The sequence below is a fragment of the Daphnia magna genome, linkage group LG4 (assembly GCF_020631705.1).
Source record: "Daphnia magna isolate NIES linkage group LG4, ASM2063170v1.1, whole genome shotgun sequence".
Lineage (NCBI taxonomy): Eukaryota > Metazoa > Arthropoda > Branchiopoda > Diplostraca > Daphniidae > Daphnia > Daphnia magna.
The window spans coordinates 2,551,508-2,574,456 of NC_059185.1; the positions used below are offsets into that span (position 1 = coordinate 2,551,508).

At 37.9% G+C, this 22,949-nt stretch overlaps 2 protein-coding genes, 1 long non-coding RNA gene and 2 pseudogenes across 5 annotated transcripts; 2 read left to right on the top strand and 3 right to left on the bottom strand.

Annotated features, from left to right (window-relative positions):
• Window positions 1-1,769: 1,769 nt before the first annotated feature.
• Window positions 1,770-4,059, bottom strand: LOC116920940. Of its 2 annotated transcripts, none has more exons than XM_032927115.2 (4): window positions 3,945-4,059; window positions 2,821-3,045; window positions 2,360-2,742; window positions 1,770-2,287 (listed from the first exon to the last, which is right to left on the bottom strand). In XM_032927115.2, exons 2-4 carry the CDS (start codon window positions 3,043-3,045, stop codon window positions 1,960-1,962), a joined length of 936 nt encoding a protein of 311 aa, XP_032783006.2. In that variant the 5' UTR covers window positions 3,945-4,059; the 3' UTR covers window positions 1,770-1,959. The 2 variants fall into 2 exon arrangements, with proteins under 2 accessions (XP_032783006.2, XP_045028867.1); XM_045172932.1 differs by lacking the exon at window positions 3,945-4,059 and adding an exon at window positions 3,106-3,263.
• A 964-nt stretch (window positions 4,060-5,023) lies between these two features.
• Window positions 5,024-6,830, bottom strand: LOC116921946 (inter-alpha-trypsin inhibitor). Of its 2 annotated transcripts, none has more exons than XM_045173302.1 (8): window positions 6,634-6,830; window positions 6,389-6,504; window positions 6,037-6,317; window positions 5,918-5,972; window positions 5,669-5,839; window positions 5,402-5,596; window positions 5,253-5,342; window positions 5,024-5,172 (listed from the first exon to the last, which is right to left on the bottom strand). In XM_045173302.1, the coding sequence occupies exons 3-8, from the start codon at window positions 6,046-6,048 to the stop codon at window positions 5,123-5,125; spliced, it is 573 nt and encodes a 190-aa protein (XP_045029237.1). In that variant the 5' UTR covers window positions 6,049-6,317; window positions 6,389-6,504; window positions 6,634-6,830; the 3' UTR covers window positions 5,024-5,122. The 2 variants fall into 2 exon arrangements, with proteins under 2 accessions (XP_045029237.1, XP_032784203.2); XM_032928312.2 differs by having other exon boundaries at window positions 6,389-6,499; window positions 6,586-6,830.
• On the top strand, window positions 5,508-10,504 carry LOC116921947 (annotated as a pseudogene).
• A 13-nt stretch (window positions 10,505-10,517) lies between these two features.
• On the top strand, window positions 10,518-14,476 carry LOC116921948 (annotated as a pseudogene).
• Window positions 14,477-17,349: 2,873 nt separating this feature from the next.
• Window positions 17,350-18,425, bottom strand: LOC123471631. The gene is made up of 2 exons (XR_006646429.1): window positions 18,296-18,425; window positions 17,350-18,235 (listed from the first exon to the last, which is right to left on the bottom strand). It is a non-coding gene; the product is annotated as an uncharacterized LOC123471631 (long non-coding RNA).
• Between the last annotated feature and the right edge of the window lie 4,524 nt (window positions 18,426-22,949).

The following is a 22,949-nucleotide window of genomic DNA, read 5'->3' on the forward strand; positions in this document are numbered from 1 at the left end:
TCTACCTTAGGGGAGAAAAATATGAAGATTTTAGAGGAGATGTGGATGATGTCCTGACTGCAGAGATTCTTCGGAACAAGAGATAGACTACCCAGATGGAGGATTCTCCCCCTCTTTATATAAGTACACATCCGTATGGCAAGCTTGTTCCTGACGGATGATGACCCGCTTGCAGATATCCCAAACAAAAGTCACATTCACCTGACGTGGGATAATGAATAGGCAAAAAGCGTCTCATCAGTCGTCACTTGAGCGTGCTAACGAAGCCTACCACACAGTCACATTCACAACACGTTGCAGAATGATCGTAAATTTCTGCCAATTTATGGCGGCGTGAGGTACAATGACGTTTTCTTCGTTTTATCAAGTGAAACCGATGCTGAAATAATACTATTTCCGTCCTAGATTTGTGAATAATTACGAAGACTTGAGGTGTCTTCTTCTTTGCAGAATTTGTGCGTTCGCCTTTGCCCAGCATTCCAATAGTCTGAAACCACAGGTATTGTTCCTATATATTCGTTTAACGTGACTAACATTTTCTTGTGTCAAGTTTGAAACAAACAAAAAAGCTGACCTAACATGCGCAGATTGTATTTTCATTCTAGAGTTGAACCGACGGTTATTTCAGCGTTGAATCTGCCGACGGGAAACGCGGAACTTCCACTAATCAGTTCGTCCAAAGACGAGGACCTTCTGAACGAGAAGCAGAGCTCGCAAGAAATGCCCCTATCGAAACAATCGATAATGAAAAGATTGTTTTTTCACCTTATCACAACTACAACAGTTGTCAGTTACACGTTTTTTTCAGCAACCAGCACAAAAACGGTCAATCTTTTGAGTGTTGTTGGGCAAGGACCAGGGTACCTGATTTGCCGTCCTGAAGGTTTCTCGGTTTGCTCTTCAACAAGCACCATCAACACCTAATTGATCGACGTGGACTTCCAAAACAATCAGTACGCCTTTTACAAGCAACTTAGTAGCACACATGTCTTAAAATTGATTTCCATTTCTTGAAAACATAGCAACATTCGTTGATAAAAACATAGGAAATTCGTCAAGCAAGAGATGCACAGATGGAAGAATCTTGCCATCTTTATATAAGCACAGCTGCATCAACCTGCTGTTGGTGCGGAGTCCAAACAAGGCACGTCACGTGACGTAGGATAATGAATATAGGTACAAGCGTTTCATCAATCGTCACCTGAGCGTGCTATAACCAAGTATCACTGTGGAATGCATTTTTGCTAAATTTAACGACGCCGTGAGGTACGATTGCATTTTTCATTTATCGTGTCAGCCGATGCTGAAAGGACACGTTTTTATGCAAGTATTACAGCAAAGATATTCCACGTGTGCTCTATGTTTGTAGAATTTGTGTGGGTCCAAATTTGGTTAGAAAGGTTATCGAACTTTAGTGCGTATCTTTATATCAATCTGAATTTCTTGCAAGAAATGGTTCTAAATGGCCCTAGTTAGCTCTTTCTCTTCCAGTGAAAACTGAATCAGAATTTAGAAAACAAAACAAAAAACAAACTGAACATCTTGCAGGATATGATTGGTTAGTTTGTAAATACTAACTATATGTTCTTGATCTTCTCTTTAATTCGGCTTGTGAAGGTAGTCTCGTGTTTTTATTGCTCTGATATTGTTTATCTATTTAAAAAGCAATGGTAACATCGGGAAATGTCGAGCTTTATTCCCTCATTTGCGTGTTGATAACAAATCATGTCGGTTTAGTAAGAAGAGAGAAAAAAAGTCATTCCAATACCATCCTGATTATATTTTCTTTGCGGATACATCAACGGTGTAGACACTGTATTGCGAAATCGTTAATACTATAAGAATACGTTGAGCGTGAATGTGTAAGTAGATTGGTTGAAATAAACCAATGTAACAAGCAAAAATCTCTTCCAAAATAAACAAATAAGTTAATAGAATTTTGAAGTTGACTTGTTGACGTTAGCCGAAGAATGGCTCGGTAAAAGGGCAGACGGCGTAACCTTGTGGAAGACAAACCAGTTGTCCTGCCCCCAAAAATGGGTTCAACAGGTTAACTGTTTTCGTGACTGTCGTCGACAGGAACGTGTAGCTGATGGCTGTCGTCGTCGTCACAAGATGGAAGAAGAATCTTTCACCTCTAGAGTACCCCAACGGATTTAGCGTTACGCTCGGCCATCCATCCAGAGTGTCTTCATCTTTAGAAGAAACAATTCCTTGATTAACAATCGCATCGTTTCCAGGTTTGACTGCAGTTGGATCTACCAGAGACAGAACTGTTGTCTCCACCCTATGAATTTTTGTGAACATAATTATCATTGCGATAACAAAGGAATCATTTTGGAGCATCTTCGCAACTTACGCTTGTACGTTTGATGGGGTGATGGCAAACTGCTGGAGTGTTGCCAATTTATTATCTGGGGATTCGTCATGTTCACGTCGCTTTCGACGACAAGCTACGGCAGTCAAACCGGGGAAAAATTCGGTACTAGGAATGCACGATTGCACGCTGGTGAAGGTCACAGACGAGGTGAACGTAACGGTGATCGTTTTCACTTTGTTGAGAAGATTGGTTCGACTGGCCAAGTTAATGACGATTCGCGGCTTGAATTGCGGTTTCAGTTGTTGCAAAAACGAGGGCCGATAACGGCTGTTGCCTAATTTGTTTCTTAACTCAACGTCTGGAAATTGATCTTCTTGTGCACTTTTTGAATTTTGGATGATATTCGAAAATGGTTCTTTTACCTGAATAATGAAATTAAATCATTAACGAATAGGTGATTTCTGTATCAAAGCAGCGGATATGCAGATTTTAGCTTTTACCTGTGAGGGAATTGGATTTTTGGATGAAGGTGTTAATTGTTTAAAGAACGTCGGAGGTCCGACATCTTCACTGACGTCGTAATTAACAGGTTGATAATTGTAGTCACGAATGGTGGGCGAGTAATAAGTCAACAGCCAAAGAATCCTATCGTTTGTTGGTTGCTGATGAAACTGTTGATTGGAGATCACCACAAGGCCCAACAGAAAAGCCAATGCAAATTTCATCTGTAATCAAAGAGATGTTTAGAATCAAGTTAATCACAATTTCAATGAAGTTTCTTTTACCATAAAGAATAATTTTTTTTATTGTTTGGGAGGAAATGGAACAGTACCCGAGCTGCAAAGATTCATGGGAAAAGAGACGTCCAAATGGACGAATCTTGCGGTCTTTATATAAGGACCACTCCCGCAGCCTACCTGTTTATGGCGGATGGCTTGCTGTTGGTGTAGAATCCAAACACGTCACATCACGTGACGCAAGATAATTAACAAGTACAAGCGTTTAATAAGTCGTCACCTGAACGGGCTAATGAAGTGCCACTGCAGCGTCCATCCAAACATCGGAATGATTGTACATTTCTGCTCAATTTAACGTGCGTCTTGAGGTACGATTACCCTTTCCGTTCATCATGTGAACCGAGGCCGAAATAACACAGTCCTATGCAGATTTAGGACTTTCTTAATAACGAAAACTCCATGTGTCTTGCACCGAAGTTATGAGGGTCCAAAAGATTGTCGACTTCATTTTGAAATCATTGCGCAACGTATTCGCAGTTATTAACTTACACGGACTAGGATACCGGTATTTAAAGACAAATTGCAATTGGAAATAGTTAGCTGGGGTTTTCAGGCCCTGATTTTACAGCAAGGTGCCGTGGCAGAGCTTTGATCCTACCCATTTTACATTGCATGGACTATTACACTTTCTATTTGGCCAGAAGGCCTTAAAATTCTTCAAGACATACGATACACGTATAGCGTAGGCCAAGGAACATAAAATATTTAGTCAAGCATGTCAAGCTATTTTGCATGAATTCCTTGCAAGGACAACTTGATCAAAACAAGACAGTTCAAAGTCCTATAATTTAAAAAGAGCATATGTTTGCATGAACATTTATCCTTACCCTCTAATCTGTTGTGATTCTAATGGCTGTGCTCTTAATCGAACTGATTTCTGCTATCCCATATCTCGCTTTGGCCGCCATTTAAAGAACTAGTACGAAATAAAGTTGCAAAGTCTAAATCTTTCACCTCACCTTTCTTGCCCCCTTCCTCTAAAAAAAAAGAGGTAAGGTCATTAATAAAAAACACGAAAGTTATTGGTACACGTGCAAAAGGTTCCCCTCACCTTCGCATCGTTTTAGGGAAAGGTAAGAAAGGAAAGGTTTGGGACGACTTTAAAAGAGGCGTAGAATAAAATGATTTCATCAGTGAACATTCTGACACGCACGAGAATGCTGTTTTTGTTCTCTACGTCTCAAGGTGTGCATCTCCTGTGCGAGACGTTTTCCGTTCGAATTTCATCAGAAATCTATACGAAAATGGAGCATCTTTTGTTTGTAATGTACATTTAAAGACTAAAAATTTGGACGTAGTATTTTATAAGGTACAGTAGTTTTATTTCAGCGTGTTCCTGTCGTTCTGTGATGTTAGAGTTTTCTAAACGACATGTGTCAACGGGCGTAAATTCAATAGAAGTCGACGTCACGATGACGCAGACTCAAGTCCTTTTATTTTTCTCGCACTGTATGAACTCAGGACGCGCACGTGCGTGTTTAATTTTGATAAAAATAGTTTCCTTTCATTTTTAGGTGGGATGTTGAGTGTTGACCTGAGTAGCAGCAGGTGTGGCTTTTTTTTTCGCAATGCAGACACAGAAGCAAGTACTCGCTACAACGTACGCTCATTTCGTATGCACTTCAAGCAGAAAAGTACCATCCTAGAGCAATCTTAACTTTACATCGCCTACTATGAGAGTAAGTTAGTGTTCTTTATAGTGCTGCATACGACAGTGTAGGAGCGGCTTTTGTCCTACACCGGGGTCAGACTATTATGTTTTCTATTCTTTCCCTGTTTATTTAGGAAGCTTCGTTTTATTTGCCACTGTATTTTTCACTTTAAATGTATTCAGTTATTCAATTCGTCGATCGAGCTATCGTTTACTAATAGCTGACCACATTAAGAATTGCAATACGACGTTATCTAGACTTTTGCAACAGTTTATTTAGTTTTTATTCCGTCAATGGGGTAGAAAATCCGTGTAAGAGTTGATAGCATTCAGTGTTCGCAGCAACACTATTGTTTAGGCAGCATCAACGACGACCGACTCGTTGTTGAGTTTGCTTCGCATATCTGAAATGATTTTACATTGCGCAAAACATTTTCTTTTTCAATAGTTGTCTAACTGTAAATCAAATTTTTTTTAAACTTACGTTCTTGTAGCAGTTTAATGTACTGGACAATTCTATCCAGGCCGTCTAGTAATGGCTGTGCTATTTCTGCCAGTGCGTTATCCTGTTCGTCTACGTTAAACAGTAGAAGGTAAGGATGTGATCAACAAATTGATTGAAAAGTTAATTACCCGATTGCTGGGGGGAGACTTTCGTTGTAGGTGGGGCACATTTGCTTTCGCACTTCTTTTGCGAGTCGAAGTTGTTGGCATTTCCTCCACATCCCCCGTAGGTGAAAGGTTTACACTGGCCACTAGCTGCGTCGAAGTACCAAGCAGCCAGTGATTGTCTACATTTTCCGCGGTCCATTTTCAAATTACACGAGTCTGCGGCAAGGAGAGGAGGACCAAATTGAAATGTGAGGATTAGGTAAGTGGAAAATGGATTTGTCAATTAACTTGTGGTTGTTGCGCAACGTTTATCGCATGCCTCTTTCGAATTGAAATTATTTGCGTTGCCGCTGCAGCCACTGTAATTAAAGCTTTTGCATTCGCCACTCGCTTTATCGAAATACCATGCTTGAATTGATGCCCTGCATTTTCCAACTTCACGATTCAAACTGCAAACATCTGTTAAACGTAAAGTGGCCGATTAGAAAAAATGATTTTTTAGACACATCTTTCTGATATGTGGGGTGTAGTTGTTACCTTCTGATGGGCTGTTTTGAGGAGCAACTAGTGCCAAACAAGCGCCTAAAATTACCTTAAAGACGGAAACAAGATTTTTAAAATCATTTGGTTAGTAGATTAAATGGGATAGTTCGTACCAAAGAAAACATTGCAGTGAAATCGTGGGTGTTGTAGCAGACGAAGGTGGTCAGCTCTTGGTGTCAAGGGCTGATTTGTTTTTCTGGACGGATGTTGGTACACTTTTATACCACAGACTTTTAGAGCGTACGTGTCAATCAGTAAATTTGTACATTCAATAATAAAAGTTCACTTCAGTCAGGTGATGTCATCCTTAGCAAAACTCCCGGGGTTCCGATGGCTGGAACGGGACCTTAATTTTATGTTAGAATCACGCACAAACGGAGCTGGTTTCTGCCACCTGATTCGTTAATTTCAATTTATTCGTGTATTGTAGCACAATTTTTTGACACCTTGCTCACGACACCTCACCTTGTTTTGTTTTTTTATAGTTGAAGTGATCTCATTCTTTTATGTTATGTGTCTAGAATTCTAGATGGGGTAGACAACTGGGCCAACTATTTCGATTCCAGCCATTCCTCCCTATTCTTCCGACGAAGTTTTGCAAGTGATAAGCTGTTAATTTCCTCATTTACTAATAATTTTATAATAAAACTGAAATCACGTACTTTAATAAGCATATGGTGTTGACATTTTCATGGATTACATTCACTAACCTCCTTTAAGTGGGTCGATTTACGTTTGTTTGGCGTTTGGCTGTTCCCGATAAAAAAATTGCATTGTCAATGTTTATTTCTTGTCGAGTCGACTCAGCTTCAGGTTTATAATTGACAAATAGAGACAACTATAAACAAGATTGCGTTTATGTGGGCAAAGGTGGTACAGGTTTGGGTTTTGTTCATGGGCGAATGTTGATACTGTAACGATTTAACAATCTCGATGTGCATTTGTACACCAGATTATTCCTTATCAGGGTAAAGTTGGTGATTTAGGGCCGTAACTCATGCAGATAATAATGTTTCTCAGCTCGCATGGTGTTTACTGTTTTAGTCCTTGACTTCAATCCTGGCTTTTATGGTAATAGGAAACTGCTTTAAAACTAAAATTTTTATTGCTTTTAGCGGAACAGGATTACATGGCAAATGGTTTCACGTTTTTCAGATCAGTGGGCGCCAAAGGACATTAAAAGAAACGACCTGAAATGTCTGAAAAACTGGACTACGTAACGACGTTGACACCTGAGATCCTGGAAATAGCCGAGAAGGAATTTTCAGAGGATGAACATTTGCGCACGCAAAGTGTTTTGGCTCTTCGCGAATGGGTCAAGAAGCAACCTCATTTGCAAGCTATGCCTCTAGGTATGCATTAAACTAACCTCATCTATTTTTAATTGATGAATTGCAGTACTACGTATTCTATTAGATGCGAGGTTTTTGTTGAAGTATTTGCGTGGGTGCAAGTACAGCATGGAGAAGGCGAAAAAGAAACTGGAATTGACGCTGACTTTGCGTTCCGCTCTGCCGGAATTTTTCAGCGAATGGGATCCGCTTTTACCTGAAAATCAGGCGATTCTTAGTTTAGGGTAAATCTTTTTCATGTTTTCTCCCCTTAATTCATCAAATTTTCGACGGTAAGTAAGAACTATTATTCCCTAAAACCAGAGGGTCTCTTCCACTTCCAGGGTACGATCATCTAGGACGTAAGGTGTTATTAGCCCGGCCCGGAGCACACGATCCAGCAAAATTCAAGGTGTTTTGTTGTGAAGAAATTGTTTAAATTATGGAGGCAAACAACGCTGGAACTTGTTGTTTATATCAACCAGTTTGAGCACATCCAAAGGGTAGGTTTCATGGTGTCGGAGGTGTTGGGAGATGACGACGAACAGCTGTTTATCACCGGAATGGTCATACTGATCGACATGTCTGATTTCGGCATGAATCATTTTACGTCGATGCCTCTACCTATGATCAAGAAACTAATGCCGTGTTTTGAAGTATTACATATCTCTTTTTGATTAGTGTTTAAAAACTTAAACTTAAATCTTTATCGTATTATGCACAAGGACGCAGCTCCTATCCGCCCGAAAAGCATGAATTACATTCATACTCCATCGATCTTCAATTTGGTCCACAACTTGATCAACACCATGATGAAAGAAAAGATGCAAAAGAGGGTAATGATTTTAATTAAATTTACGTAAATGTCACTGTTAACAATGAATGGCTTGTTTCAGTTGCGCATACACGGAGATGACATGGAATCCCTGTACAAGGAAATCCCTAAAAACATTCTACCAAAAGACTACGGCGGTGATAACATGTCCATTGCCGAGCTAACAAGTTGAGTAAATTTCTAGTAGATTTCAATTGAATATGATGTGATTTAATCGATGTCCAACGAAATAGCCTATTGGAAGAAGAAATGCGAGGATCGTCGAGACTTCCTTATTGCCCAGTCCAAGGTGAAATCGGATGAAAGCAGACGTCCCGGCCGTCCCAAAACAGCGGACGAACTCTTTGGCATTGAGGGATCTTTCCGCAAGCTCAATGTTGATTGAAACCTGGTTTTAGTTTGACAGGATTTAGCTCGGCGAAAGGAACGTAGAGTTTGTGGAATCGGTCTTATACACTGCAGAAATACTCGATGTGGCTTTATTAAAAAAACCTATAGTTTATCCAAAGTCCTATTTAGTTATTTGACTCGATTCAAAAATCAGCTAGATGGGCCGAGTCCGCGCTGTTGTACGATTTTTTATCTCGTTGCCGCAGAGTTAAGGTTCTTATGGGTCTGGAGGCGATCGACATAAAAATAGAATGTGGATCTTGATAGCAGTTTGTAAAAGCTCGCTCGGCATTTCAGTCTTTTAGGTCGATCGTTGAGATTACGGTAAGGATATCTGCATAATTGTGTTTTTGGACATCGCATTTTTCGTGATCTGATACGCTCTAACCACATATTCAATTTCTGTTATTGTCTACATAATATCCAGTTTCTTTGATAGCATACTCAGCATTGTGAAAATGTCTGAAAAGATTGACTATGTGACCACACTGACACCTGAAATAATCGAGAAAGCCGAAAAGGAACTGTCGGAAGATGATCATTTGCGTACGCAAAGTGTTTTGGCTCTCCGCGAATGGGCCAAGAAACAACCTCATTTACAGGCCATGCCGTTAGGTAATTTACTAATTAAATCTTATCTTTGTTCCCGTTCATTAACGTATTTCTGATCATAGATGCTAAATTTCTGTTGAGATATTTACGTGGATGTAAATACAGTTTAGAAAAGGTGAAAAAGAAGTTGGACATGACATTGACATTGCGAACAGCTCTGCCTGAATACTTTAGTGATTGGGATCCGATGACTCCCGAGAATCAACTCATCCTTAGTATGGGGTAACATTACGCAAGAAATTGAAATGATCATGCACAAATAAAGTGGACTATCTTTGACCCTAATAAAACAGCGGAATACTTCCACTCCCAGGGTATGATCATCTTGGCCGCAAGGTATTACTAAACCGACCTGGTGTCAACGATCCTGCTAAATGTAGAGTGAGTCTTTTTCTCGCCACAAATTCCCGCGTTTGTCTTCAGAGTTTAATGCGATATTTTTATTATAACGAATAGTTTGAGGACGTTCAACGTGTCGGTTTTATGGTATCAGAAATATTGGGAGATGAAGACGAACAGATGTTTATTGCTGGCATGGTTATTCTTGTTGACATGACGGACTTCAGCATGGGTCACATCACAGGGACGCCGATGGCGGCGATGAAGAAGTTGATGCCTTGCTGGGAGGTAATGATTACCATTTGTTGATTTTTGAATAATGATTGAAACTTGAGATTCTTTACCAGGAAGCCTCACCGATCCGTCCCAAAAGCATGAACTACATTCACACTTCAACCCTTTTCAACTTCATCAATAATCTGATAAGCAGTCTGATGAAAGACAAAATGAGGCAGAGGGTAAGTTTGTCAAAATTCATACGTTTTACGATTTAGGAGACTGTTTTTTTTCGTTTTTGCTGTAATAGGTGCACTTTCATGGAGACATGGAATCCCTTTATAAGGAAGTTCCTAAAAGCGTATTGCCTATAGAGTACGGCGGTGATAACATGTCCCTTGATGAGATAACGGGTGAGTTAATAACATACTAGGAATGGCTTGTTGGATTGCCCTATAATTTTATGTTAAAAAAAAAAACAGGATATTGGAAAAAGAAATGCGAGGATCGTCGTGACTTTTTGATTGCGCAATGTAAAATTAAATCGGACGAATCTAAACGGCCCGGACGGCCAAAAACATCCGACGAGCTGTTCGGTATTGAGGGATCCTTTCGCAAGTTGAACGTTGACTAAAAGAGGACAAGGAAACGGACTAAATAACTAACTTCTTTTGTTGCAAGTCATCCCGTCCGCTAAATTCAATTCTACTTAAAAAAATAAAAGTGTTTGCTTAAATAGATTGATGGGCATGCACGGGCAAACAAATGTTTATCGTTGTGTCCAATCTCGCTGTGTAAAGTCTATTTTCTTATCGGTCTAAAAATAATCGAACCGAAAATGAAGTTGTGTAGACTATTGATAATCTTTTCACTTATTCATTTCAGTCCTTTAATTCGGTCGTCAGGTCGTGGTAATAAAATACTCCCATCTTCTGGATATTATTGTTGTCAAACGTACTATTATTAGAAGAATACCCGACCTTGATATCTCATGAAATTGATCGTGTAATTATAGTGTTACACTAAATACTCCCTTTTTTTTGTGCTCCGCACATTTACAGGTGATTACAAGACGGAAAAATGCCAGAAAAATTGGATTATGTGTCTACTCTGAAGCCTGAAATCATCGAGAAAGCCGAAAAGGAACTGTCCGAAGATGAACACTTGCGCACTCAAAGTATTATGGCTCTTCGTGAATGGGCCAAGAAACAGCCCCACTTGCAGGCCATGCCCTTAGGTAAATAATTAGCATATTCCTTTGTCGGCCACTTACTACAGTGTTTCCTCAAGTGCTTAACTATCTAAAACTACATTAACATTTGTTACGTATCCCGTAAACAAACAGATGCCCAATTTCTGCTTAAATTTTTACGTGGATGCAAATACAGCATGGAAAAGACAAAAAAGAAGTTGGATCTGACATTAACTTTAAGAACAGCTCTGCCCGAATTTTTCAGCGGATGGGATCCATTATCTCCTGAAAATCAGGCGGCTCTAAGTCTAGGGTATAATTTGCACAACAATTTCGTGCATACATTAGACAATAAATAATTATTGTCATTTGTTATAAAATAGAGGATCTCTTCCTTTGCCTGGGTATGATCACCAAGGTCGTAAAGTTGTGCTGATTCGTCCCGGAGCTTACGATCCATCTAAGATTAAGGTTTTTTTTTTTTATTTTTCCGTAGCCTAATAATCTAAAACGTTTTATGCAGCCAAACAAATTGCATGTTACTGTAACGAGCCTCTTTGTTGAACCATCCAGATTGAGCACATCCAACGAGCAAGTTTTATGGTCTGGGAGTTGATGGGCAATGAGGACGAACAGATGTTTATTACCGGAATGATTTTAATATTCGATTTAACTGACTACGGCATGAATCATTTCACCGCTATGCCGCTGTCCACAATCAAGAAGTTAATGCCTTGTTGGGAGGTAAAATCTTGCAATCTACTTGAATTTTATTTTTCATTTTTCAATGAAAAAAAATCAGCGAACCTACTGTTACTTTACTTCAAAAGGAAGCCTCCCCCATCCGCCCGAAGAGCATGAACTACATCCACACGCCTTCCATCTTTAATATGGTCAACAATTTAATGAACACCATCATGAAAGACAAGATGAAGCAAAGGGTAATTCGTTGAAGAAATGGCCGTAAAATTATTGCTTCCTGTTTTCTTTTATAACTGAGATAATGTTAATGATACGATAGATGCGTGTGCACGCTGATGACATGGAATCACTTTACAAAGAGGTTTCCAAGGAGGTTTTGCCGAAAGAATACGGTGGTGATAACATGTCCCTCGCTGAGCTTACTGGTAAGTTAAAGGTAAACTTTTACGTGATTGAAATGAATCTGAAAGTTTTCTTGAATGTTGTACGAACAGCTTATTGGAAGAAGAAATGCGAGGATCGTCGAGATTTCCTGATTGCGCAATCCCAAATAAAATCGGACGAATCCAAACGACCCGGACGTCCTAAGACTTCTGACGAGTTATTCGGCATTGAAGGATCATTCCGCAAACTCAACGTTGATTGAATGTCTGTCCTTGATTGGGGAAACATTTCTGTATTACCACAGGGATTTTTTGGGATCGCACTAACTGTTGGTGATTTTAAGTTGATCAAATTCAATGTTGATTCCACTGATTGCAATTTTTGTTTTGGTAAAAAATAATAGACCGATCAGCTTACAGGACAAAGTCGATGTTACTTATCGATCATTTTCTTATATCTAAGTTTAACCTTGCACGATACCAAAAGTGCATCGAAATCTGGGGAGGGTTTAAGAAAATAGCTTTCACGTTTTGTTACGAAACTGAAACACGTGCTGAAAAGTGAAAACCAAAATGATTCGCTTTTCCTAGAACTCTGAAATGCGTTGGGATGGGGGTTGCCAATTTTTGTTACCTAACCCCTGTCAATAGCTAAATTGCGCGGAAAATCAGTCGCAAACAAAACTGTACATGGGAACAATTTTGTTTTTTTACTAGAGCTCCCCGGGTATTAGTGACCTCGACATGTATAGCTCCATTCTCTTATCAGTTCCGAACGAGTTGAGACCACCGTCCGTGTCGGTGAGATAGCAGTTTTTTCATCAGACTCTTTTAAGTGTTTAGTCTTTCACATGACTTTGCGAGTTTAAGGTAAGTTGAAAATCTGTCTGTTATTTGTTTGTTTGTCCATATCGTCGATGTAGATGCAATTGATTGCTTACCTCTGCTTCACTTGGTTCCCTCCGATTTGCAGGATAGTTATAGCTGGATTTTCAAAAGTAGCGCCAAGATGCCGGAAAAATTGGATTACGTAACGACCCTGAAACCTGAAATCATCGAGAAAGCCGAAAAGGAACTGTCGGAAGATGAACATTTACGTACTCAGAGTGTTATGGCTCTTCGCGAATGGGTCAAGAAACAACCTCATTTACAAGCAATGCCCCTAGGTATATGGTTATGCCATAATGAATTCATTTTTTTTTTATTGTCGGTTAAGTTTCGAGATAATGGGAGATTACGTATAGCGTTCAGAGATAATTGAAGAACATTTGAATTTTGTTGTTTTACGTTCACTCATTTACATGCTTGTTAAATTAGATGCCAAGTTTCTGTTGAGATATTTACGGGGCTGCAAGTACAGTATGGAGAAGACGAAAAAGAAGCTGGACCTGACGTTGACTTTACGCACTGCCCTGCCGGAATTTTTCAGCGGATGGGATCCGATGTCTCCCGAAAATCAAGAGGCTCTAAGTTTGGGGTATAATTTCATAACTTTTTTTTTTTTTTTTCCTTTTCAGTATGAATTAAATCACTTTAATCTTGCAGGGGAACTCTACCTCTGCCCGGGTATGATCACCAAGGCCGTAAGGTGGTTTTAATCCGACCAGGTGCTTACGATCCCACGAAAACCAAGGTAAAACGAAGTTTTTAAGATTCTGAGCAATGATGCGAATGTAATGTTTAAACGGCAACAGATTGAGCACATCCAACGAGCAAGTTTTATGGTCTGGGATATAATGAGTGACGAAGACGAGCAGATGTTTGTTACTGGCATGCTGTTGCTTTTCGATTTCTCCGATTACGCCATGAATCACTTTACGGCTATGCCGTTCTCCATGATCAAGAAGCTGATGCCTTGTTGGGAGGTATTTAATCTCTCTTGTTTCTAAACTATTATTTGAATTACTTTTGTTTTCTTTCGCTAGGATGCTTCGCCAATCCGCCCGAAGAGCATGAACTACATCCACACGCCTTCCATCTTCAATTTGATCAACAATCTTATCAATAGCGTCATGAAAGACAAAATGAAGCAGAGGGTATTTACAAAAATCAATTTAATTTCTAATTCAATGTTATGTGTTCTAATTGTGTAACAGTTGCGCGTACATGCAGAGGATTTTGAATCCCTCTACAAGGAAATATCGAAAGATGTGTTGCCCAAAGAATACGGCGGCGAAAACATGTCTTTAGCTGAACTTACTGGTGAGTTAATACCAGTTTTATTTTTTTATTACAATTCATAAAATTAAAAAAATCAATTAAACATAGCTTACTGGAAGAAGAAGTGCGAAGATCGTCGCGAGTTCTTGATTGAGCGATCCAACATGAAGACGGATGAGTCGAAACGTCCAGGTAAACCAAAGACGTCTGACGAACTCTTTGGCATTGAAGGATCCTTCCGTAAACTCAACGTTGATTGAAGGCCGTTATTTTATAAACACTTCTTTCCAGTAACAGCTAGGGTATTTTTTTTTAAATTGTTTTCTTTTATTTACCGAAATATTTTGTTAGAATTTAACATTTGTTTGCATACAAGTATTAACGGCCACTGCATTAAGTTTTGTTTGGTTAGAAATTTTATTTCGCAAAGGATAAATGATAAAAGAAATAATAAAATAAAGTGGCCAAACAAATTGACCAGCTTTGTGTTAAGTATCAGTTGTTTAACAAGTGCGTAACGGAAGGGAGAAAAAAAAAATGCAGAGAGCTCTACCGGACGAAATTTGAGGTTTTTCGAGCTGCCGTCAGAATGATGTCCGCATCGAACATGCAAAAAGTAGTTTTGATGTTTAGAAAAATCCAGTCCTTCTGAAATCTAAATGTTTTACCGCTGTTTGAAACAGAATTTTTCACCAATTTCTATCAGTTAAGGTATGATTTATTGAAGTTTACTTGAAGGTCTAAAAGTTCGTAACAACTGCAACAGTTGCAGTTATATAGTTTTTTTTATTTGTAAGCTGCCAAAATGTTAGCAGAAAATAACAAATTTTTTTGTGTTTTCAGTTTCAGTGATAATGGACGAATTGAATATGCTATTTTTGATGTCACGATTTTCTCTGTTTGACGAATTTTTCTTTAAAAAAGAAAAAAAACAAGAACACAAAAGATGTTTAATGTTTTCTGCGGGCATACATTGACTGGGACAAATCTATTGCCTAAGAAAAGTTCTGAGTTCTGCAAAAAGCAAGCAAGACTGCTGGGGAAAACTCATCAAAACAAAACACAAGAAATCATTTGAACGGTAAAGGATATTTGCACATTATTTTTCTTTCAGTTTCTATTTGCTGGCAGTTAATGTTTTCTTTTCTTTAGGTATGCTCCCTATCAGTAACATTACAGTGCACTACCTAAACACACACATTAAACAATAGGATAAAATTTTAATTGGAAGTTGTTGAAACTTTGGCTCTTTGTGCTGATCTGCACAATGTTGGCTTCTTGTAAATAAGCCTGCAATCACCTATGAACAGTATTTTTAGCTTACATTTGGATTTCATATGCAGCTTTTTGACAAATGTTGATATTATCTTAACTGTTATTGAACATAGAATTATGCAGTATGAAAAAGCTCATTCCTTAGGAAAATTTGTGGCTCTGGAATTGCTCAAAATGACTCTTAGGGCAAAAATGTTCCCCTGCTTCATGGATAAAGAAAAATTGGTTGTCATGATGTCTGATGTCAACTAATTGTCATTGGAAAGATAGGAAAAAGATGTTTAAGGTATCTGACATAACCATAATTGTATAAGTAAAGTGACTTCTTTGGTAATTCATATGCTTATACATAGAATTCTAAAAGTTGGAGTGTGTTACCTGTTTATCTTGTTCCAAGAACATGCAGTGCCTTTATTGTGTCATGCTTTCACGACTGAGGAGTATTGGAGGAGCAGAGAAGATGTATTGAGCTTTATGGAAAACAGGGCTTAATATGACATACAAGTTGAGTTTCCCATTCTGTATTATATTTAAAATTTTGTTTTTTAGCTTGTTCCACACTTACATCCATATTTTTCTGTTCAAACAGGAAAGAAATTCTACCATACTCGTCAAGAACATGTGTACCAGACACGCAAATTGTTCACACGTTAATAGGATTAATAACTTAACTTGTATATTGGACAATCTTGGGGGTGGCATTCAAAATGCTCTACCAAAAGCTCCTCTCAGAAGTCCCTTAGGTTTTCGTAAGTTTCCTAAGCAAGATTTTTTTTACATTAGTTAGTATTTTTATTTTCTTTGTATATTTAAATAATGGTAGACGTTCGAAAAGGGTGGAGTTGGTTGAGGAAAGACAGATAACCGTTGGAAGCGCGGCCGGAAATCGCCATAACCCATTTATTATCTGTCACATTGCGGTATTTGTCATACATAAATTACTATTCGTTTTGATAGACATGCAAAATGGTAAGTGCTGTTTTTTATTTGGCGGTTTTTAAAACTCTGCATTTTTCCCCTTATTTTGTATGGAATATTTATGCGTGAGAATAAGTGTTTGTGCAGTACATCACCTTCAATGCAGAAAATGCTGAAGACTCTTGGCAGCATAATCGATTTCCAGGGCGTAGACGAATTTGTAGTTTACACAGAAAAATTATGTGCTGGAAACGCCCCGCGAAAAATTGCATGTCTCCATACTATCAATCCTCTGAACGGTTCTTAGTTACACTATACATGTCAATCAATTGGTATGGCTCATTTCGTGTCGAAATACCCTCATCTTACGTATGCCTAAATGTTAACTAATTTTTTTTTTCTTTTTTTTTTTTTACAGGTTTGCGTTATTAGTTATGCTAAACTACCTCTGCAAAGTTTGAAGGTAGAATTCATTTTACATTGGCATGTGTTAAATAAGTATAATAATTGGTAACGGATTGGTGAATTTTTTTTTTATTTTTTGGTTCTAAACCACGTAGTTTGACATAAATGGTAAAAATTTGAACGTTACTAAGCAATAACAAATCATTTAATTCTTTTCAGAGTCAATCTTTTTCTCATTTTAGATAAGCGTAACGTAAGTGGCAAAAGCTCGTTTTTTTCGTGTTTAAGCACATCTTTTTATACTTTAAATGATTTGTCATATTATTAGTTATTTATTACTGCATCAACTATTGTTATCTCAGTTTAAGGCTGTTAATATCCGCACCATCCATTCATCTTCTTCTGTCCTATTTTTTCGCCACTCCTTTAACGTTACCGGTGAGACGCGATAACGGCATGGATCAGACATTATTTTGTCATAGATGGATATAAACTCTCATCGCTACCCGATAAAAAGAAAACAACGTGAGTTCCTATTATTGATTTACATCTTTGTTGGCTGTTCTGACATTTCAAAAGTTTGGATGTTTCTCATGAATCTTGACATGGGCGATTTTCTCCCTGTTCGTTAGTGAAAGATTGGTTAAGAACGACAAGTTTTTTTTGGGTTTTTTTTTTTTTTTTTTCTGATTAACTTTTTTATTCAGTTCTACGGGGCAGCTCTTAGAGTGGTTTTTATTGAAAATGTTGCATAGGAACAGTGTTAACAAATAGTGAAGGCTGATGCCCAGTCGCAAGAGACTACTATCTGACATGGACTGCTCGTATTAATCAGAAGACTCGAGAGATAAGTTTTAGATTAATTCGTGATGACAGTTGTGCCGTGAGCGCACATTTCAATGCAGGTAGTGAAACCCGAGGTAATGAATTGAGTGCAACCTATAATAAATAGATTAAACGGAAGTCGATAAAAAGTAATAACTTCTTTTGTTATCTGCGCTTCGCATACTCTTGTTGCAGTAATCTCCTTTGATTTCTGATTCTGAAATAGATGCAGAGGTCTAACCAAAAGCACCAAGATTGCTTTTGTTACATATCCACAAGAAAACATTGCTTTGAATTTCCCACATGATCGACATACATATCCTGAAAGAAGATTTGATAGATTCGCACTGGAATCTCCAACGCGAACATCTACCAACCATTGTTGCGGTAAATTCGAATGACAGGACGTGTAAAAACTTCAGTTACAGTTGTACTTATGATCTCAGTCCAACTGTACCAATATTGTTAAACAGGTTAAGAAGCCCTATGTATTTTCTACGATGATAGCTTAAATCAACCCTACTTGTATGTACTGTACTTTTTTAACGAATCAAATTTCGAACGCCAGGACTTAACGTATCAATTTTCTCAACTGAGAGCCTAATGGCCTAATGCAACATGACGTCTTAAACCTGCAGAGAGAGAATTCCACGAACAAAACAGAAAATAATTAAAGAGCTTCTCGAATGGTCCTTAGAGAAATCAATTACTGTAATTTGATTACCTGGACTCAGGTAACAAGTAGTTAGTAAGAAGTAAGTAAACAACCATTAATTCCAATTCATTTACCTCAGGACGTGATTTACCTTGAACTTTATGTTTTAGGCATCTAGTGGAGAAATAAGCAACTGCTTTGACATTTTACGGCTAGTTCAGAGCTGTCAGCTGTTTCGTTTTTGCTCAGCGTCCATTAAGCGTGGTAGCATAGACTACAAGGTAAAGACTGAACTCCCCTATAACCCTCCACAGGCGATGCTTCTGCATGCCGGTAGGGGTCAGGCCGTACCGGTTAACAAGGCAATTTAGTCGTTCCCCGTTTCCCTACTGATTACGTGCTTCACACACACGCATTTTCGGGTATATGGAATTCATATTGATTTTTATATTTTATACTATAATTTTATATAGCCCTTCCACGTGTCTCTTGAATTTTTGCTTAATTTTACTTGCAAATTCGGGTGTAGAAAAAAAAGTTTTATGTGACCATCGTTTCTCATGAATATTTGGATTTTTAAATGAAATCTTGAAACACTGTTGTGAATTTGTAGGCGTCATTTACATTGTTTACGTTGTGGTTTTTCAAGGATTATGTTGTTCTGTGGTGTTCAAAATAAAACAAAAGGTATTTAATTAATTTTGGTTATGAATCTCGCTAGGCGATAAATGATAAATATATGTGATAATTCGATTCTTGAGTGATCAGAAGTCAGTGTTTAAAAGGTTGTCAGTCACTGAATAATACATACATCTTGAACATATTTTTAAATTTTTATGTCTTTTTATTTATTTCATATACTAAAATATTAATATAGGGCAGATACAAACGGCGAAATTAGTTGTATCAAATGAGTGTAGTTTGTAGCTCGCGCCTACTACCTTCTGTTGAAATCGAAAAAAACAACAACCAGTGTTTCACGATTTCTTTAAAACGAAATATATTCAAGGGAAAAGGGGGTCACATAAAATTAATTTTTTCTACACCCGAACTTGTAAGTAAAATTGAGCAAAAATTCAAGGGACACGGGGAAGGGCTATTCAAAATCATGGTATAAAGTAGAAAAATCAATATGAATTCCATATACCCGAAAATGCGTGTGTGTGAAGCACGTAATCAGTAGGGAAACGGGGAACGACTAAATTGCCTTGTTAACCGGTACGGCCTGACCCCTACCGGCATGCAGAAGCATCGCTTCGGACGATTCCTCTCGGGCTTATGGAGCCGATCGCCGTCTTTACTTCGTAGTCTATGGTGGTAGTCATGATGGACGTCTCGCTTAACTGGAATTTCTGCACTAATTTCGTAGTTTGATACATATATTGTGCTATTATTTAACCCTCACTTCTATTCGTGTCACTGTGTATCATCCTTACGTCACGTTAATTCAGATTTAATCTTTCTAATTCGTTAATCTTTCTAATAGATTAACTTGCGAGCAAGAATCAGCTTTGGGATTATGAGCTCTTAACAAATACCAGAACAAGCCATCCTCAAGTTTTAGCACAAAACTTGTAGTTGTACAACCATGATTCTTCCTGAACACCTATGCAGTATGGAATGCTTGACAGGTGAATGGTACATTTGCATCCCATAAATATCAGTCATCTGCCTTAATTCAATATTTTTTCTTTTTCTATGCAATGAGTATAACATATGCTATATGTGGGAAAAGCCTGGCAGAATGTGGTATCAATGAACATCATAAGGGAGCTCATAGGCATAAACTGAATTTTCTTAAAATGATTTTGAGATTTACCCTTTTGATTCCTGGAACTATAGGATTAAGGAAATCATAAATGCCCTCAAAGACCACCAGCACACCTGTTATCCCCACCCAGATCCAAATTGATTATAACCCAGAAAATATGTTACCAATTAAGTTTAACATTTTCTAAATTCCTTTTTTTTTTTATGGATGTGAAGGCTAAAGGCTTTTTAAATTAGCAATATTTAGGTGTTGTGGCTTCCATGCAGTGTCGTTTACCATTATTCTATGTTGAAAAGAGAATCATGTAACCAAGTATGGAAAAAATTCAACTTTTTAACCAAATATTTGGCTAACAAGTGTTAAGTTTTCTATTTCCAGATAAGCTGAAGCAATGAATAAGACATTGAAAGTATAGCAAATGATCGCAGATGTTTTTGAGAAGAAAAACTAGGAAAGGTTTGCTATTTATTTCAAGTACTACTGTCAAGATAAATCTATTAACTGCTACAAATTGTCTTAGAAAAATATTGCGGTTTTGCAAGTTGGTGCTTTTCCAGTATGGTAAATATTTGTATATATTTGTTATTTTACATTATATATTACATTTTTATAATTTTACAATCAGGACATTGCATGGTGTGGGTGGCGTGCTTAGTGAATGGTTGCCTGATTGCAAATGACAGCTGGACTAACATTTTAGTTCAAACATATCACTATTTGGTTATGTGTTCGAAATTTACGTTCAAAATGAGCTTCAAGATTGAAGTTGAAAATGTTATATTGACTGGCTGGATTCCTATTTATTAACATTTGAAACCAAATTCACCATATTACAAATGGTAAGTAAAAATGACACTTTTTCAATTCGCGGATTACATGTAACGCCCTTTATTTTAGTTTAGTTGATCCAAATCTGTTCGATACCGCTGACGATTTATCCCGTATCCGTATGTCCATATGGAGGAGTTGGCGATGGCTGTTCTAAGTAAAAGCTTAAAATAATTCAACTTGGCAATCGATATTGTAATTAGCTTTGTTTCTTCTTAGATTCCACTTAGGGAAGAACAAGGATGATGGTAATTGTTGGTACTATTTTGACTATAGCGACGTCCGCGAAGCTAGCGAGGAGTCTACTGGTATAAATAAAAAATTGTTTTGTATTGGTGGTAAATTTTTTTTTTATTGGATATTGTTATTCATCTATTTGAACAGACTAAGGCCGTATATGACCGCCCTCCGTTGACGAAGTCTGTTCCAGCTCCTGTCCACAATACGCGCGCAAAGCGAAAGACAACAAACTATAGCGAAGAAGATTTTCACTCGAGTTAATTGCTTGGAACTCATGGTTATCCCGGTTTCAATGCTTATCCTGGTGTTCATATCAAGTCATATTTAGTTTTCACATGGAAATCAGACTAGAAACTTTCCAACTATAAGACTATAGAAGGATTGCACAGATTATTTTTTGAAGTAAGTTCCATAAGCAAATATTTGTGTGTTGATTTGTGTGTTTTTTTCTCTTTAGGTAATTGACGTAATAAATCGAAAATGAGGTTTCAGAATGAGGCTGGAGTTTTATCAATGCTGACGTTTGGAAAAACGACCGGAAATACCCATGGAATGAAAAACATTCTCTCATGTTATGGTATTAGTCGTAAATAAATTGAAGTGCATATCTGGGCTCCCTTCTTTTCTGTGGCCCCGTTTCCCCTTGACTCATAATAAGCCCGTAGGGGGTCATGCCCCTACTGTACGGTATATATAAAAACAACATATATCGAGGTTTGGAGGGCTCTGGCCGGAAAGGGGACGTGGGGGTCCTCATAGTTCGATGAAATGCTTATGGAGGGCTATGTCGCTACCCACAAATCCGAATTAAAGGTTAATCGCTCCTGTAAAAATGTTCCAAATCTTCAGCTCTTCTTCCGGCTTCTCTTAGCCAAGCACTGGGTAATCTCCCCGGTGAGTCGATTGAGGCAGTGTCTCCCCCTGCCTTGGTTGACAGCAACTTTTGAAATGGTTATTTTGCCTTTTTAAAGTTGCAAAATATTTCGTTATGTGGAGAATTGTCAATACAAATTTTGTTTTCCATTAATTTTGAAAAAATTGTTTTTCATACTTTCTTTGTGTTTACACTTTTCACATTTCTGCCCTTTGCACTTTTTCCTTTCTAGGTTTGGACTCTTGACACCAGTGAGATGGCGCCTGATGTGCAGTTCTTGTACTGAAAATTCCGGAATGCCTTTGAATTACCGACGATGAAATTCCAATCCCGGAGTTGTTAGTTTACTGTTATACACACTTCATATTTACAAGAATTTTATTTACCTGAAGAATGATTTTGTACATAATCGTTATATGTATCGGTTTATTAGATGTATTGGAATACTTTCCCAGATTTCAATTTAACTCTTTCGGGTATCGATCCCTAAACTTCTGGTGTGCTTTGCCGATGCTCAACCGTTGAGCCATGAGTTATGTTTAACTTTGCAGTAATATTAAAAGGCACGAAAAGATACAATTTGTATAGGCTCGTACAAAGTATATGCTAACCTTAATAACTTGTAATCAATTATCATAGCTCTGTGGTAGGACGTTGGTGTAAGGATTCAAAGGTCTCGGGTTCAAATCCTGGCTGAAGGTTAATAACCCATTAAATGAAAACGTATGTTGTAATCTGATTACATTTCTATTAGATGTGTTTATTGTGGATATGTTAATAGAAATTATCTTCTACAAAAATTATCCTAAGTCCAAATTTGATGAACTCAAATAACACGAAAATATAGACGACATATTTGTATGTTTTACGGCTCAGTGGTAGAGTACCGGCATGATGCGCCGAAGGATAATGGTTCAAATCCCGCAAGAGCCGAAACAATTGCAAATAGTTATCAACAGCTTCAGTTGATTGAATGTATATTACGTTATATTGATATACACGATTTATTAAAATTTGTTATTGGATATTATATTAAACATTGCCAAAATATCCGTCCCATTACTTCGTAATGGGG

Bases quoted from the DNA above. Each gene is read 5' to 3' on its own strand.
- LOC116920940 (XM_045172932.1), bottom strand. The intron at 2,743-2,820 runs GTAAAAGCTAAA...TTCATTATTCAG, and splicing joins AAAATCCAATTCCCTCACAG to GTAAAAGAACCATTTTCGAA. The intron at 2,288-2,359 runs GTAAGTTGCGAA...AAAAATTCATAG, and splicing joins ACCCCATCAAACGTACAAGC to GGTGGAGACAACAGTTCTGT.
- LOC116921946 (XM_045173302.1), bottom strand. The intron at 5,343-5,401 runs GTAATTAACTTT...TGTTTAACGTAG, and splicing joins AGTCTCCCCCCAGCAATCGG to ACGAACAGGATAACGCACTG. The intron at 5,173-5,252 runs GTAAGTTTAAAA...AAATCATTTCAG, and splicing joins CATTAAACTGCTACAAGAAC to ATATGCGAAGCAAACTCAAC.